The sequence below is a fragment of the Sinohyriopsis cumingii genome, chromosome 13, assembly GCF_028554795.1.
Source record: "Sinohyriopsis cumingii isolate HCF-2022 chromosome 13, ASM2855479v2, whole genome shotgun sequence".
Lineage (NCBI taxonomy): Eukaryota > Metazoa > Mollusca > Bivalvia > Unionida > Unionidae > Sinohyriopsis > Sinohyriopsis cumingii.
This window is the reverse complement of record NC_142973.1, coordinates 78,250,538-78,268,190: the sequence shown is the minus strand read 5'-3', so window position 1 is coordinate 78,268,190 and position 17,653 is coordinate 78,250,538. Positions and strand designations below refer to the sequence as shown.

Sequence of the window (17,653 nt, the reverse complement as noted above, 5' to 3'; positions counted from 1 at the left end):
TATGTTGTGACTGTATCATGTGCAGTATAAGAATATATGCTGTGACTGTATCATATGCAGTATAAGAATATATGTTGTGACTGTATCATGTGCAGTATAAGAATATATGTTGTAACTGTACACTTTGAAAAACTGCCATGATTGATGAAATGTCAGTTACTGCAAATAGGGTCACGAGATTATACCCACTGTCATTCTCATTTCATTATTCTCTGTTAAGTACTAAAAATAGGTATTCATTCAGTCTGATAAGTACTAAAAATATGTACTCATCCAGTCTTGTAAGTACAAAAAAATGTGTACTCACCTAGCCTGGTAATTACTACAAATATGTACTCACCTAGACTGGTAATTATTAAAAATGTGTACTCACCTAGCCTAGTAATTGCTACAAATGTGTACTCATCCAGCCTGGTAATTGCTACAAATGTGTACTTACCTAGCCTGGTAATTACTACAAATATGTACTCACCTAGCATGGTAATTACTACAAATGTGTAATCACATAGCCTGGTAATTACTACAAATGTGTACTCACCCAGCATGGTAATTACTAAAAATATGTACTTACCTAGCCTGGTAATTACTACAAATGTATACTCACCTAGCCTGATAATTATCAAAAATGTGTACTAATCTAGCCTGGTAATTACTAAAAATGTGTTCACATAGACAGCTTAGCAAGTACTAAAAATATGCATTCATCATGTCTAGCAAGTACTATAAATATGCAGTCATCCAATCTGGTAAAAATATGTACTCATCACGTCTGGCAAGTACTAAATATATGGATTCATTTAGTCTGGCAAGTACTAAATATATGTATTCATTTAGTCTGGCAAGTACTAAAAATATGTACTCATCTAGTCTGCCAAATACTAAAAATATGTACTCATCTAGCCAAGCAAGTACTAAAAGTAAGTACTAATCCAGTATGGTAAGTACTAAAAATATGTACTCCTTCAGTATGGTAAGTACTAACAACATGTTGTTGTTGCTGATGTTGTTTTTATAGGGTTTAAAGCCATTTCTCCAATACCCACATTGGCCGAGCCAGAGACTTGAACCCACACAGACAGATGTGAGATGGCAGTGATCAGTAACGGTGAGTGCTTTAGACCACTCGGCCACTTGGGGCCCCCTAAAAGTATGTACTCATCTGGTCTGGTAAAAATATGTACTCATCCAGTCTGGCAAGTACTAAAAATATATATTCATCTGGTCTGGTAAAAATATGCACTGGTCCAGTCTGTGTGTGTGTGTGTGTGCGATCTAGATTTTTAACATAGCTTTAAATCTTACTCAGCCACCATTTTTGGCCAATTGAGTGAATTCTCAACCAATAACACAACACTAATACCATTTGTACGGCTGCCACAAAATACACCCATAGATCTGGGTCTATGTAGTTTGGAGTAATCAGTAGAACAAATAAGACCCTGATCTGCCAGCACATTATGTAAAGCCCGATCAAAGTCTATGCTGACTGCATTGGACTCAACTTATATGAGTACAATATGACCCCGCTATAACACACACAGCGATAACGTGAATTCGAATATAATGTGGTTATGGCGTGGCTCCCGAAATTTCTTATATTCATTCACACATCTTCAAAATATGTGAAAAAGTGTATAAATGTTTTTTTTTATCATTTTGGGGAAGAGATCGTGTTTGAATTCGAACATAATATGATCGTGGGATGGTTCCTGAAAATATACGTATATGTACATGTATTTTTATTGTATTTTTTTTAAGGAACAAGAAATAGTGTGTAAAATGTTTATTATCATTTGGGGGAAGAGTTCACATATGAATTTTAATATAATATGATCGTGGTGTGGCTTCCAAAATTTAACAATATCACCAGGTTCTTGAAATGTTACGCCAAAATAAACATTATTGGAAATGTTACTTATTACTGGTCCACGAGTAAAGCCAGTAAGTTGTCTTTGTGATAGTCTTCATTTAATTCTGTATACAATAGCAATAGCTGACATGTGTTTCTTCTCTAACTGCATACACAACCACACAGCAGACAATGCGGTGGTTGATAAAATATTCTCACAATTTGATAAACATCAAAACATGAAAGCCACCTACATGTTTGCTGGGCTTGGCGGTGTTATTAGATGCAATCAATTGACCAGTAAATAATGTCCACTTTATTAGCTGGGAATTGAAAGGGTATGAAATTGTACATGTGTTCAACTTAAAAGTCTTTATAAAAGTATTTTTCACATTTCTTTTGATATTCACAAAATCTGAAGTAAAAGCTATATGCATGCTGAAAGCATGTGTTGTTTGTTAATTATTATTGCTGTAGTCGTTCAAATGAAAAGGCATGCAAGTGTTAATTATTGGAAATTTACAATGGATAAAGGTACACAGAAACGCATATGATAAACTTTTAGCAGTATGAAATTTGTACAGGCACTGTTCACAGACCCTGGAACGTAAAGAACTGTACATGTGCTTAGTCTTTCTTAACCTAATTTTGCTGTTAATTTTTCCCATTGAATTCAGACACATAATGATCTGTGACAAAATTACTGAATAGTTTACATATGTATGCAATTTTTGCAATGGAATTACATGTATTATGAATTAACTGCATGTCACAATGGTACGATATCAGATAGTAAGTAAACGGTGTTAATACTCTTGTTCATGCTATATATTAGACGTTGAATTCAGACACAATGATCTGTGACAAAATTATTGAATATATTAAATCTGTGTGCAATTTTTCAATGGAATTTCATGCATTATGGATGAATTGCATGCCACAACGGCACGACAGTAAACGGTGTTGATACCCTATTCATGATGTACATTAGACATGAATAAATGTAGATGTGCCAATGCACTGTTCTCTGAAAAAAGTAAAATACTGTAAAACCCTGCATTAATGTGACCCCACTATTAACTTGATCCAATTTTTGGACCCCAATTATTGCATTATAGCGTGGTTCCACTGCATACATAGAAATAATTCTGTCCAAAAAGCATATAATTGTAAAGTTTTCAAATTTGGTGTTCCGAATCAGGTTTAACGTTTCTTTACTACCTATTATAGGATTTTTAAGCATTAAACTCATTATTCTGAAGTTAAAGGACTTTTCATGCCAACAAAAATTTAAAATTTAAGGACTTTTCACTGTTGTACATTATCTGTTTATTTTTGCTAAAACAAAACATGGACCTAACTGTACATGTGCTTCGTCTTTCTTAACCTAATTTTGCTGTTAATTTTTCCCATTGAATTCAGACACATAATGATCTAAACAACTAGACGGTATATTACCAAGTTACTGCATGATTGGTATGCACTCTTGACAGGCCCTCTCAAAACTGACCACCTCTTTTATCAGGCCACCTTGCCTGACATCAAATTAGTATATTTAAACCATTTTATACACCTCATGAGATGCCAACATCTCTTATACAGTCACAGATTACCCCCCTTTTCTTCTAATGATGTTGTGCTTGCCCCGAATTCAGTTTTAGAATGGACCCTGCTGTGAATGTGCTTAACAGATACCAATCTATGTAAAGTGTGAGCAGTGATGACCTTCTAACAATTGAATAAAAGAATATTCTAATTTTGCCAAACTAATGCAAACAATTTCCATTAAAAACTTGATTCATCAAGTCCAATTAGGAAAAGATTTTTAAGTTATCTCCATCAAAACATTCCACTGAAATATGCAGCATAAAAGAGATTGTCAGATAAATGGTAACCTTGATTTCTGTACATACTTTTTCATTTAAACCAGACTTTGGCTTTACCTGACAAGCTTTCTCCTGACCTCCTCTAGCTAAGCATGGAATTTTTCATGGTAAATTGTGGACAAACACCGTATTTATCCATAAACAGTGTCAAAGCTAAAAAATTGCACTCATTTGCTCACATTTACAACTGGTAGCTGAGGAAGGGCTGACACTTATTAAGATCCTCCTCCAGTCGGATGAGTGGCATTTTATGCAGTTTCAGTATTATGTACAATGTAGAAAAAGTAAAATTGATGCAGGACATGTAAAAGTTTCAAGTCACTTGCCATGCAGGAAAACTAAAAGTTACAAGACACTTGTCATGCAGGAAAACTAAAAGTTACAAGTCACTTGCCATGCAGGAAAACTAAAAGTTACAAGACACTTGTCATGCAGGAAAACTAAAAATTACAAGGCACATGCCATGCAGGAAAACTAAAATTTACTTGCCATATAGGACAAGTAACCAGATACTTTTTTAACCCTGAAAATGCATATAGCACAGACCCAAAGCTACCATTACACCATCGGTTGGCAGATCAGGATATGTGAACACAGCACAGACCCAAAGTTACCATTAAACCATTTGTTGGCAGATCTGGGTCTGTAAATACAGCACAGTCAAAAGCTACCATCAGACCATCTGGCAGCAGATTTGGGTATGTGAATACCATCAGACCATCTGGTGACAGACCAGGGTCTGTGAATACAGCACAGACCCAAAGCTACCATCAGACCATCTGGCGGCAGACCAGGGTCTGTGAATACAGCACAGACCCAAAGCTACCATCAGACCATCTGGCGGCAGACCAGGGTCTGTGAATACCATCAGACCATCTGGTGGCAGACCAGTGTCCGTGAATACCATCAGACCATCTGGCATCAGATCTGAGTCTGTGAATACCATCAGACCATCTGGTGGCAGACCACGGTCTGTGAATACCATCATACCATCTGGCGGCAGACTAGGGTCCATGAATACCATCAGACCATCTGGCATCAGATCTGAGTCTGTGAATACCATCAGACCATCTGGTGGCAGACCATGGTCTGTGAATACCATCAGACCATCTGGCAGCAGACCAGGGTCTGTTATCTGCAGGAGAATTACATGACAGATCTGAGTCAAGTGATTTTGTAGCTGAACACTCATTACAATATGGTAGTATAGAACACTCATTACAATACAGCAGTATATTGTCCATCACAGGCAGTCAAGTCAATAAACCTTAGCAGAAGCTGCATGATCAGTTTTCATATTAACCAATTTAGAATCAAGGCAGCTGATTTAGGCACCTTGTCATATTCCATTAGCTCAAATAGAAATTATCTTTTGTGAGCAATCTCCCATACTGGGTTCAGCAGAATATAATTTGGAAATTAACATTCTTGTAGGAATAAAGGATTTGAAATTGATGACAACTGTACTGGGACTGGCATTTGCTTCCAAGTAGCAAAGATAAATTAAGTAAAAGTTGTATTTCAATCTACCAATAAATCATTCCCACAAGATTCCAGTCAATTTTTACAATGATAAAAATGATCCTACAATACTCTGAACAGTCATCATTCTGTAAACTAAAGAACTATTGAAATTAAGGTTTGATTTGGTTTTGTGGAGTTTAATGCCATTTTGTAAAGTAAAGAACTAGTGAAATTAAGGTATGGTTTTGTGGGGTTTAACGTCATTCTGTAAAAGTAATGAACTAGGGAAATTAAGATTTGGTTTGACAGGGCTTAGACATTTTTCAGCATGTGTTGGCTATACACTGTGATCAGAACTATATTTTCGTGAAGAAGAACCTGAGGCATGTATACACCCAAGGGAAGCTACTTAGGTAAGTTTCCTTGCATAAACTTGTTGACCAAGCTAAGACTTGAACCCACACAGATGTGAGATATAAGTGATCCATAAAGGTGAGAATCTTAGACCACTCAGCCAACTGGGGCCCCGAAATGTGTTTTTTAAATTATTTTTAATGTAGCTTTAACAATTTTCTAGTCATATTCCTATGATGTCTGCAGTGTGGCAGTTGATAGTGACCACTCAGCTAACTGGGGCCCCAAAATATGTTTTTTTATTTTTTATGTAGCTTTAACAAATTTTTAGTCATATTGCTATGATGTCTGCAGTGTGATAGATTATAGTGAAAACTGAGCCAACGGAGGCTCCGAAATGTTTTTTATTTTTTTATTTTTAACATAGCTTTAACAATTTTCTAATCATATCATTATGATGTCTGAAGTTTTGAAGTTTATAGTGACCAATCAGCCAACTGGAACCCAGAAATGAAATTAAACAGACACAAAAAAAAAATATATTGCTAAGTAACCTTTTAATTTCCTTTCAACAAATAAAAAAATATGGTTTGGGGAATCTCCTCATTTTAAGAAAATCTTTAATTTATCCTCCAAAAAGTAGCACTAACCTTTTCCTAATTTAATAAACTAAAGAAAAAGCTACATGGAGAAATGTTAAAGATGTCAATTTGAAGATAAAAAGTTAAGATGTAAATCTTGCATCAAGCATGGACAATGACACTAGAGAACATATGGTACAGGCACATCAAGCATGGACAGTGACACCAGAGAACTTATGGTACAGGCACATCAAGCATGGACAGTGACACCAGAGAACTTATGGTACAGGCACATCAAGATCAGACAGTGACACCAGAGAACTTATGGTACAGGCACATCAAGGTCAGACAGTGACACCAAAGAACTTATGGTACAGGCACATCAAGCATGGACAGTGACACAAGAGAACTTATGGTACAGGCACATCATGGTCAGACAGTGACATCAGAGAACTTATGGTACAGGCACATCAAGGTCAGACAGTGACATCAGATTTAAAAAACCTGAGATAGCTCAAGGCTGATGTTGAGTGTCTCAATTTAGCATATCCTTTATTTCATCTCAACAATTCTTGACTTTTGCTCAGCCTTTGTGCAGATTATCTGACCACTGGGGGGGAGGAAGCAGTATCAAGTGTAGTCTGGGCATTGCCCCTTGCATATTTTTTTCTAAGCAAGAAAGAATCCTAGTGTCATTTGAACACTTGGGCTTAAGGTTCAAGTCAAGGGCAAGAAGGAGGTAGACTTTGTTGACAGCCATTTTAAATTATCAAGTCTCCTCCTCCTCCTCAACGACTTGTGATGCTTGGTGAGAACGGTTTGGCGATCTTCGGAGGGAAAGTATTCTCTATCCTCCTGAAATTCAGTTAAATTCCTGGGAATCTATGATAACTGACAAAATATCATCTTCCTGTTCTGACGATTGGTTAGATAATGGATCCAGGACAATAACAGTAAAGTCTAGGAAGTAGGGACATCGATATTCTGTGACACAAAACATGACATAAGAGAACTGTCCTTATTCATGTCATGTAAAAAGAACAAGAATACTCATCTCTCCTTGACCTCTCTGAGGATGAGGGACTAACCCTCTACTTCCATAACCTTTCCAGTGGAACCTGTGATTATTGTTCAACGTCATCATTCATACACACAGAGGGCCTCAGAGATGACATCCATGGTGGTAAAGGTTGTTTTCTCCCTTAAAGGTGGGGGCCCACATACCAAAACGATTAAAAGGAAACATGAGAAAGGAAGGGACATCAGTCCAATTTCCTATCTCAGTTGAATGCATAAAAGTAGGATCTGTTCCTAAAATGATTGGTTATATAGGGAATGTAGTGGTGGGGGTGATTTGAACACATCAATGGCGCTATATTTAGATTTGGCATGCAGTGAAGACTGGTACCCAATCTGTTGATCAGTGTCTCATGCTTGGTGACCAGTGGCCAAAGGCCAGTGATCAGTACCTGGTGATAAGTGACCAGTCAATGGCTGGTTACTTTAGGCCAATGGCAGTCAAATGACCAGTTAAAATCCTTCACAATGAGAAAAGCTACAGTAACATCCAACCCTCCAGGGGTTGCATTTGCATTATCTACAATAATAATAATAATAATAATGATGATGATGATGACAATAATAATAACAGACTTTATTTGAAGAAGAAGCCCATCTGATCAACTGACCAATCTTCCGCGAGGCCTTCTACAATGACGTTTGCACAAATATATACATAATGATTTTTTGTGTGCATGATTAGGTGTCTTTAGACAACAAATGCTATTAAAAACCAGACAATAAACAAGACAACTGATCTACTGCTACAATAAAATATGCACAAGGCTTTAAGAATGAGTACATACAGGATTCATACAAACAGTAAAACATTATTGGTGAGTACATGATAACAATGTTGTAAAAAGAAGTAGTACATGTACTGAATTAAACAAAATCATACAAATGATTGTTTCTGTAGGTGTTGACTAAGAAGCTTTATGAAAGCTTGACACGCATCAGCTGACTTTAAAACATGGTATGGAATTCCAAAGTTGGCTCCAGAAAAAGCAAAACTCTCCTTATAAAACTCTGAATTTGGTTTAGGTAAATATAACTTGTTTAAGATGGATCTTAGCTCATACACATGTACATTTTTGACAACTCCTCAAGTATCTCAGATATTATGGGAATCCTGCCCCTCCCTCAAAGAGGCGGCGCAAGGAGTCTCTGAATTTGGGCTCAGTTCAAACACCACTAGGGGTATTACTGTTCTTGATCTTGGTGCATTGCTTCCCTGCCATCACACAGCTGAGGGATGGGGGACTTGGACTCAGACCAAGCAATATCATTGCCCTTTACAACAGAAGCTGCCTTATTTTTAGAAGACTACACAATCATGTTTAATAGGAGTGCTTTTCTTCCCTTTTTCATTGGGGGAGTGCACGCTATCCTCTGAGAAAATCTTGCTATATCACAGGTAGTAGCAGTATTTCCCCCCCATGATGATGATGTTATCTCCCTGCATTATTTGGGGAGATGCCATAAATTCCATGCAACTTTTGCACACTTTCTATTCCTATTGTTCTCAAAAGAAAAGCAATGCATGCTTCCTTTCCTCTTCTTATACAAATACCGACTTTTTGCAAAGAACCAAATGTCCTCTGATCAGACAACAAATGGGACATCTGTCCATTCATGTATATTTTGTGCATGATATACAAGTTGACTAAGTGTCTCATGGGGCTTTCTTAAGCACCCACTTACCAACCACTTGAGACATTTATAAATAAAAGTTCTGACAAAAACTTCACCACCAATAAAAAATAACATGAAATTTAATAACAATGAGGGATGCATCAGGCTCTAAGTTATTCTTTATTAGTGATTTGTACTGAAAAACGAGCATTTTTGAGATTATTTGTTTTATTCTGTTTATGAATTATAAACACAAGAAGATCATTGTTGATTTAGAGTAATCTTATAAAACATTACTGAAACCTCCTGAGTTCCTGGGATCTCTACTAAAAGCAAACTATTCAAAGATTGTGATAACAATAATCATGAGGATACCAAGACCCATCATTTGTAGTCACTGTTGTATAAACTATGAATGGATAATTTGTTACAACCCATAATAATGATTACCTATTCCTGCCACAAACAGCCCCACGCTCTTTCATAGGAGCAGGGAGCGTAGAAGTATATTAAAGTTCTGTCCACTTCTCCATGTTCTACACTGCAGTTTAGCTACATGGTTTCTTGATGTAGTTGTCCACTCTCAGATCTATCTCTCCATTATTTATCTATTAGTTTTCTATCTCTATTATAAGTGCCCATCTGTCTGCATCTTGCATGTCTTTTTATGAAGTTTCTCTCTTATGTTCCCATTATGTACCTCAAATATGTATTTTCACTCTCAGGCATCCATATGTATATGACATCACCTACCCACACACCCTTGCATGACATGATTGGCTAATCATTACTAAATGAAAGACAGGCCCATTCACACAGACCATACCACAACTAAAAGTGCTGAAACAGCAGGAATATGACCCAGTTACCCAGATTTTGTGTTACAATGACCCATTTATATTTTGACATATTTAACAATAAAATTTTGACAGATATGAACAAGATAATTTTACCAAGAAGAATTATGAATATCAAGCACTGGCATTTAGCAAAACCATCACTAGTATATATTTCTTCTCCTCACTGTGCCTCTTTCCATGTGCTGACCATGTGTGGTCATCTAAAAACGAAGATCAGTCAATGTACATGTTCTAGGAAATCTCAAAAACAGGGAGGTATTTCTATTGTAGAATGGTCAAGTTTAAGAATAGTGAGAGGCTAGTCATGACTGACATTAAAACAATAATTTTATGGTACCCATACTTGTTACAGCTTTCTCCATAATTCATATCTTTAAGCCAGAATGCTTTCTGTGACTCAGTTCTTTTGAGACACATTTAAAAAAATGTAGATTTGCATTTTAACAGTAAATTGCTCATAAAAATTTAATTATCTAGCTTGACTACTGAGACAAAATTAAAAAACGTGACACTAGATGCTTTAATGTGCTACTGGGCTTTACAAAAATGTTGGAGGTTGGTGGGTTAAAAATTAAAAAAAGAAATGTGTTCATGAAATGCAGATGAACCACAATAATACAAGGATTAACTTGCTGTCATGGACCTTGGGACAGACAGACAGGACAAAATAAATTTTGAGTTTAGAAATATCAAAATGCTAATGAGTAGGGGAAACTTAGTCATTAGGACTCTGGTCACAATGATTTTCCATCAGTAACGTAATCTACCTGATGCAGTGCTGTCAATCCATCCTCATTTGTCACATTGGGAGACACTCCACTCGTTAACAACCTTCGAACTGAAATAAGAACAAAATTATAGATTAAGTAAAAAAAAAGAACATCATTTAGAAGACAATACTAAATACTTTAATTTTACATGACAAAAAATCAAGTGTGGGAACTTTGGCAAGTTAGAAATTCATACATGTTTACATTTTTTATGAAACAAGGTTTAGTTATAAAATTTTAAGATTACAAATTCTCTCAAATATACATTAAAAACAACACTTGCTAAAGTTCTGTTATTTTTCTGACACTAATGAACCACTAAAAAGAAAGTTTTGTTCTTGAACTGTACCAAAAGTTACAATATTGACATTCTTGCATCAATCTCATGCAATGATAAAACAATTTATTATGCATTTCCTTTATCTATCAATTAAGTCAAATCATTGATAGCATAAGCTAAAGTATGGCCTCAACAAGCAGTAGTTTATCATAAAAATTATAGAATTTCCAGCTTTGAAAGAAACCAACATTCTTCTAGCAAATCCAACTGAAGCCATCTTCAATAACATTATCATAACATTAATTCTTTCAGATGTACTATCTTATCATCTACTGTGACAGAACATTTCTATCATAAAATTTATCATCTGAAATTCATCTTTAGCCATGTCTCTGAAATCATCCATTAGCTTAAAAAAAAATGACATCTTAGAAATAAAAGCAGTTCCAGGTTTGCAGTTGGTTATATTTTTTTAAATAAATTACATGCATGTTTATCAAGGCAACTGTCAAAGAATGAAACATTCTGTCAAACTTTGCCTTTGCATGCCTTTCAACTTTTTTATTCAATTTCCTTTACGTGATTTGATACAAAAGACGTAATGTGAGAGTACAAAGCAGGTCTACTTGTAACTGACAGTAACAATATAACAAATATGTCCACAACCCGGAGATCCAAACAGTCTGCACTTAATTCACTTTTTGCAGAAACACTCATAGGTATCACTATGACAGATGACCGACACTTTTCATGTCAGAATAAAAGAGAGGTTGTATTTTGAAAAGTTATATCACGGTTTCATTTACCAATTTTGATCAAGGATTGATTCACCTTCAGCAAACAGGGGCCAAATTAGAGTATTTTTATGATAAAAAATGGGATCCTCACCTGCCTCTGCATTATAGGTGGATTCACAAGTTATCCAAGCATGCTAAATGAGGCAACGGTGTCTTTCACTCTCAGGCAAGAACTCCAGTATGTCTTTTTAAAACTATGCCCAGGTAATGACATTGTAGCTGAGAGGGCTTGGGGCTGTGGGTTGTAATCATCTGATGTCCATCAGTTTGGAATCAATCACTCTCTCTCTCTCCCTTTCTCTTTCTCTCTCTTAATGCTGCATTATTTTTGTGTTTTTCACTCCTGCCATGGTCCATGACACTGGACTCAAGAACACTTCACTCATTAATCTAACATCTGTTTAACACACACAACTTCTCGTTGTTTATCATTACACCCATTACCCATATACAACACCTGTAATAAATGTGCTTGAAAATATTCTTCTCATCATAGAATACTTGACCAACCTTCTGTTAGCCTCAATGTCCCTATCAACACATCATCCATTCATTTTTTACATCGCAAGGTGTATGTGATCCCAAAACAAGCCAAGTACAAGAACATGTAAGTGATTGTCAAAAGAGATTTACTCCCAACAGGCAAGTGCAATGCTATTATTCACTTCTGATTTTTTTTAAACAGATCCCTGTTTGTTGGTGAGACATGTATTTATATTTGTAAATCAATGGTTGCCTATGGCATGCATTTTGATTAACAATTAAGCACTTGTCAAGGGCTACTGACCATTTCCAAGCATGTTTCTAGTATTTGTTGGAGCAAATTCAAACACTTTTCAAAGTAACCACTAAATTAAGTCACTTTTCAATGTAACCACTGAAATTCTAGCACTTATCAAAATTTTGCAAAGAACGTATTCAAATTTAATCAGATAAAATTGGACACAATTTTGTCCATGCAAGTTTGATCGTGAACACATTTTATCCTGGATTTTTTTTTTGCATCATCCCCACATCCATCTGAACAGGTCACTGAGTTTCTGTCCTTGTTTATCATCAATCTTCAGCATTAATGGTCATACCAAAATTGAAGAAAAACAGGGATAATAACACCAATTTCTAGTATAAATATGCATAAAATGACTTATAGAGTGTAACTGATTTGATTTAGATGACTTAGTTCATTTTCAAATGTGGTTGCATCAATGTATCTTCAGGAATTATTCAGGCTTTATTTAAAATATTGCCAGCTGAGATCAACATCCCATAGAAACCTTCATCCATCAAAACCAGGAACAGTCATTTAAGGAAAGCTTCCAATAATCTTGTACAGTTCTGTGAACAAGCTTCCACTGAATGTAAAATCTGATACAGTTCTGTGTAGAGGAATGTGAAAATGGAAATCTTCATTCTTCCATATCATATGTTCCATATGATGAAATTGTTTTTAGTACGCAAAATGTTGCAGAATTTATTTTAAGATTTCATAAAGTCAACCCGTCACACAAATTAATGTTATGCTTTTGGATAGAATAGTCGGTTTCAGATTCAACGTTTTAACTTTACAATTATTACAGTGACCTTATGTCAATACTTCCGGCAATTACAAAAATACATTTAATGTTACAAAATTTAAAACCCAGCACAAAAATACTGATTGTACTGTGAATACACCATAGATGCATGGTGCCACTGATACTGGATAAATTGAAGACCATGTGCAAAATTCTGCTCTTTGTAAATTACATAATAATGGTCATCCAGAGAAGAAATCACCTGTATTGATAAAGAAATTGGGATTTGTTAAATTTAGGGGAACAATGGAACTCTGGGGTGGGAAAATTTCCCCTGAACTTGTTCCATGTTACCATGACAGTAAGCTATGACTATTAGATACAGAATGTACTGGTTCCCCATTACCCAAGTGCAAGCCACCTACAAAATCTGATCATCGTATGAACAAACATTATTCTGAAAATTGCTTTTTCCTTTAGCCATAATGACCCTGATCTTTGATCTTTTGATCTCAATAGACTTATTTCATATATTAAGGGCAAGCCTTCCACATACTCTGATCAAAATACATATTCCAGAAGAAGTTATCACATAAAAACCTTTCTGCTTCTTAAAGTGATTTTGGTCTTTGAATCACAAAATCAGCAACCTTCTTCCTTACTCTGGTCAAGAACAAACAATTTTGTAACAAAACAATTTTTCTTCCTTAAATCATGCACACTGACTGTTGACCTTTTCAGCTCCAAAATCAACAAGCTTTATTGTTAACTAAAGTTCAAGCCTTCCATGAAGTCTAGTCCAGGTCTATGTGTGTGTGTGTGTGTGATTTGGATTTTTAATGTAGCTTTAAAAAAAAATCAGTCATATCACTACAATCTCTGCAGTGTGGCAGTTTATAGTGATGTCTAGCACTGGGGCATCATGTCGCATACATGCAGCATGATGTCTCACCCGGTCACATTATCCTGACACCAGGCCAACCAGTCCTAACACTGCTCAGTTAATGCTGAGCACCAAGCGAGGAAGCTGTTAGTACCATTTTTGTAAGTTTCTGGTATGACTCGGCCGGGGATCAAACCCACAACCTCCCGCATCCGAGGCAGACGCTCTAACCACTAGGCCACTGGAGCGGTCCCAGGTCTTTGATGTTATATGCAGAATGATAGTATTAACACATTAACCCCTGGCGACGAGTTTACGTGGCAGTAAGTAGTAGCCTACTACCTAGCCCCGTAGCATCAAGGTCATGTATGATATACTAAAGTGGGTGGTATTATAGAAAGGTAGACAAATGTATCTCCATAATGATACCAAATAATCTGGAAGTTCTAGTTGTACTACAAAATACAGACAAATGCACAATAGGTGCAACAGAAGTATATTTTTTTGGGCATACAATAAGCTCATTAAGTTTAAAACCTGATCAAAACAAGGTTGAGGCTATTCTTAAACTCGATGCTCCCCAAAACTGGTCCAAATTAGAAAACCTATGTGGAATGGTTGACTATCTTTCTAAATTTGCGCCAAATTTAGCAGACGTTACAAGCCCTTTATGTGCCCTCTTGAAGAAAGACATGATAATCATGCAACACCCTGTGCTGGTTTACTTAGACTCAACCATTAGCCATTAACACTTGAAGCAGACGCTTTCAAATATGGTACTGGAGCATGCCTTATGCAAGACAGTCACCCCAAAAGCCTAACACAAACCGAAATAGGGTATGCTCAGATAGAAAAAGATATGCTGGCTATACTGTTTGGCTGTAAACATTTTCAATAATTAGTGTTTTGCTAGACCAGTTAGGGTGCACTCAGATAACAAACCGATTGAGTCGTTCATGAGGATGCCCCTTTCAGCAGCCCCTCCATACCTTCAATGCAAGATGCTGCAGTTTCAGCAGTATGATATTTAAGTGCATCATGTACAAGGGAAAGATTTGCCCATTAGTGATTATTTACTAAGACAATCATTTCAGGACACATACCCAAGATTGACTGAAGGACTCGACCTTCAGGTACATATGATCAAACAGCTTGTCACAGATCACGATTAGAATCTCTGAAGAGCATTAGCAAAATTGACCCGTAAATGCAAACTTTGATAAATACTATAATTAAGTTATCTGTAGAAGATAACTTAATTTTCAGAGGTCAAAAGTTAATTGAGCCCAAAGGTCTCGGCAGGAGATGATACCAGCTGTGCACACTGGTCATCTGGGAGTAAACAAGACATTAGAATGCACAAAAGACAGCGTCATTTGGCCAGCATGTCCAAAGAAATCACAGAACACGTGTTAAAATGCTCAGTATGTCTCACTCACTGTGGCTCCAATGCTAAGGAACCTTTAATCCCACATGACATCCCTCAAAGTCCATATAAATAAAATTGGTACTGACCTGTTTGCATTTGATGGAAAGTTATCTCATGACTTTAGATTATTATAGTCGATTTTTTTTTAGAAAGATTTATTGCCTGACACACAAGTATCATAATTATCGGGAAACTGAAACTACATGTCACAAAACAGTATTTGATGTCTGTGTCAGTGACAATGAACCACAATTTTCATCCCAAAAATTCTCAAATGGAGTCTCGAACACAGGATGTCAAGTCCATTACATGCAATGTCTAATGGTTTGGCAGAAAAAAGAGTCTCGATTGCCAAGAAATTGCTCACCAAAGCAAGGGACAGTAAGCAGAACTCTTATTTAGCCTTGTTAGAATATAGAAATACACCCTGGGATTATGGCTATACACCAACTCAAATTTTACTTGGTAGGCTCAAATGTTACTTGGTACAAGAACAAAATCCATAATACCCATTACAAATAAACTTTTCAAACCACTGACAATTGATCCAACTATTGTTCAAAAGAAAATGCAGCAGTCGAAATCAAAACAAAAACAGTTTTTTGACAAATCAGCAAAATTACTTAAACCCCTTTCCATGAATGATTCTGTGAGAGTTCAATTTGGCAATGTATGGAAACCCCCCAAAGTTCACAATGGCAGGTCAAATTCTGTACAAACCAGGGATGATGCTGTTTACCAACGAAATCGAAGGTTACTTAATAAAACCATGGAGAATCTGTCAGATGTGACCCCATTTCCTTCTCGCATATTGGTTGACCCCGAGCAGCAATATGAAACTACTCCATTTCAAACAGTTTTCCCCAGAGAACCCCATTTCAATGACACCATCCCAGATTCAGGGGCTACGACTTTGAGGTCAGATGCTGTCGTTTTGTATTATTTTTTCTTTCATTTTTAGTATTACTATTGTTTGAATACCTTATGCTTTTTCTCTATTAATTCTCTATCCTTACCTACCTCACATATCAATTTAAGGCAGTGAGTGTAAAATTACAGCTATCTGATACCTCATCGAACTTGTGCATTGAAACAATATAAAATGATTTATATTCTTGTTTCAAAAGGTTAAAATAAAAAAATAAAACAAGCACATGTAAAAGCAAGTATTTAATTACCAGATTACAGTAATGACCTTGATTTGTCAAATACTAGTAGCTGTGTTAATCTTTAGGAATGAAACACTGTAAGAAAAGGGGGGAGCACATCCTACGTGGCTCATTTTCAATTGAGGATTTAAATTCGTGGTTCGAGGCAACAACAAAAATTTGATGATACTACAGTATCTTGACTTCGACCTTTCAACCCCAAAATTACCTATTTATCTTCATTCTGTCCTGTGATCTTGATCTTTGCCCACAAATTCAACAAGGTTTTCCCCTGCCCCAAGAGCAAACCATCCGCAAATTTTGGTAACTGTATATGGTGGGGAACTTGAGTTTTATATGAAAACTATTACCCTGAAATCATTTGGGTTCTATCTTAACCCAAATGTAAGTCATCCAAAAAGTTTGGTAGCTGTAGCTGATGGACGACTTATGTTATTGTGCATAAACAAAATTTGTAAGAGACACATGGATAACAACAACATAATATACTCTGCTTTATGGCAAGCAAAAGAAAAACTATGCGACATATTTCTGACTCACCTTCATCTATATCATTTCTTGCTGCTGCTTCCAGTAAAACGATATTGCTGATAAATTTAACTCGCCGATTCTGATTCTTTTTCACTTGCTTATTATTAGCCGACTGTTTTCGTTTTTTAGAACTTTCTTTTTCCAACTGTTTTTCATATGTAGTCCATCGTTTCAGCTGAGCTATCCTGCGTTTTTTGGCATGTTTCAGGCGTTCAGAAGTGTTCATCTTTTCCACTGAGGCAATTTCTGCCACGAGTTCAGAATGATCAGCCATTGTAAAATTTCACGAAAATCTATTCCTTGGCACAAGGAAACAATAGATCCTAAAATAATACAGGTAATTTAAATAATAAATCCAAATCCAAATCCAAAGTGTGAATCAGCTTTTGGTTTACCCAGATGTCATCTGCAAATGCAAGGAGAATAGCTGAAAAGGTTTCCATCAGGCTCTCCAAATGTTTTGACTTGTCCAGAACATTACTTCCTGCACACCATACCAGATCTGAAAGAGATTAAAGATTGTCATATAAAAAATCAACTTATTGTGTAGTTTGAAATAATCTCTATATATCCTAGTGTTTGCTCTCCAGCG

The 17,653-nt window shown here is 36.1% G+C and overlaps 1 protein-coding gene across 4 annotated transcripts in view; it reads right to left on the bottom strand.

Annotated features, from left to right (window-relative positions):
* Nucleotides 1-17,653, bottom strand: part of LOC149785865 (protein phosphatase 1 regulatory subunit 16A-like) — a 167,443-nt gene that overhangs the window by 92,856 nt on the left and 56,934 nt on the right. For all 4 annotated transcript variants that reach the window (XR_016425469.1, XM_089979842.1, XM_089979844.1 and 1 more), the window contains exons 2-3: nucleotides 17,071-17,563; nucleotides 10,456-10,526 (exon numbers count right to left, since the gene is read on the bottom strand). Coding sequence is in view for 3 of the 4 variants with exons in the window: in XM_089979842.1 (XP_089835968.1) it covers nucleotides 10,456-10,526; nucleotides 17,071-17,335 (336 nt within the window). In the remaining variant the exon portion in view is untranslated. The remainder of the gene's footprint in view (nucleotides 1-10,455; nucleotides 10,527-17,070; nucleotides 17,564-17,653) is intronic.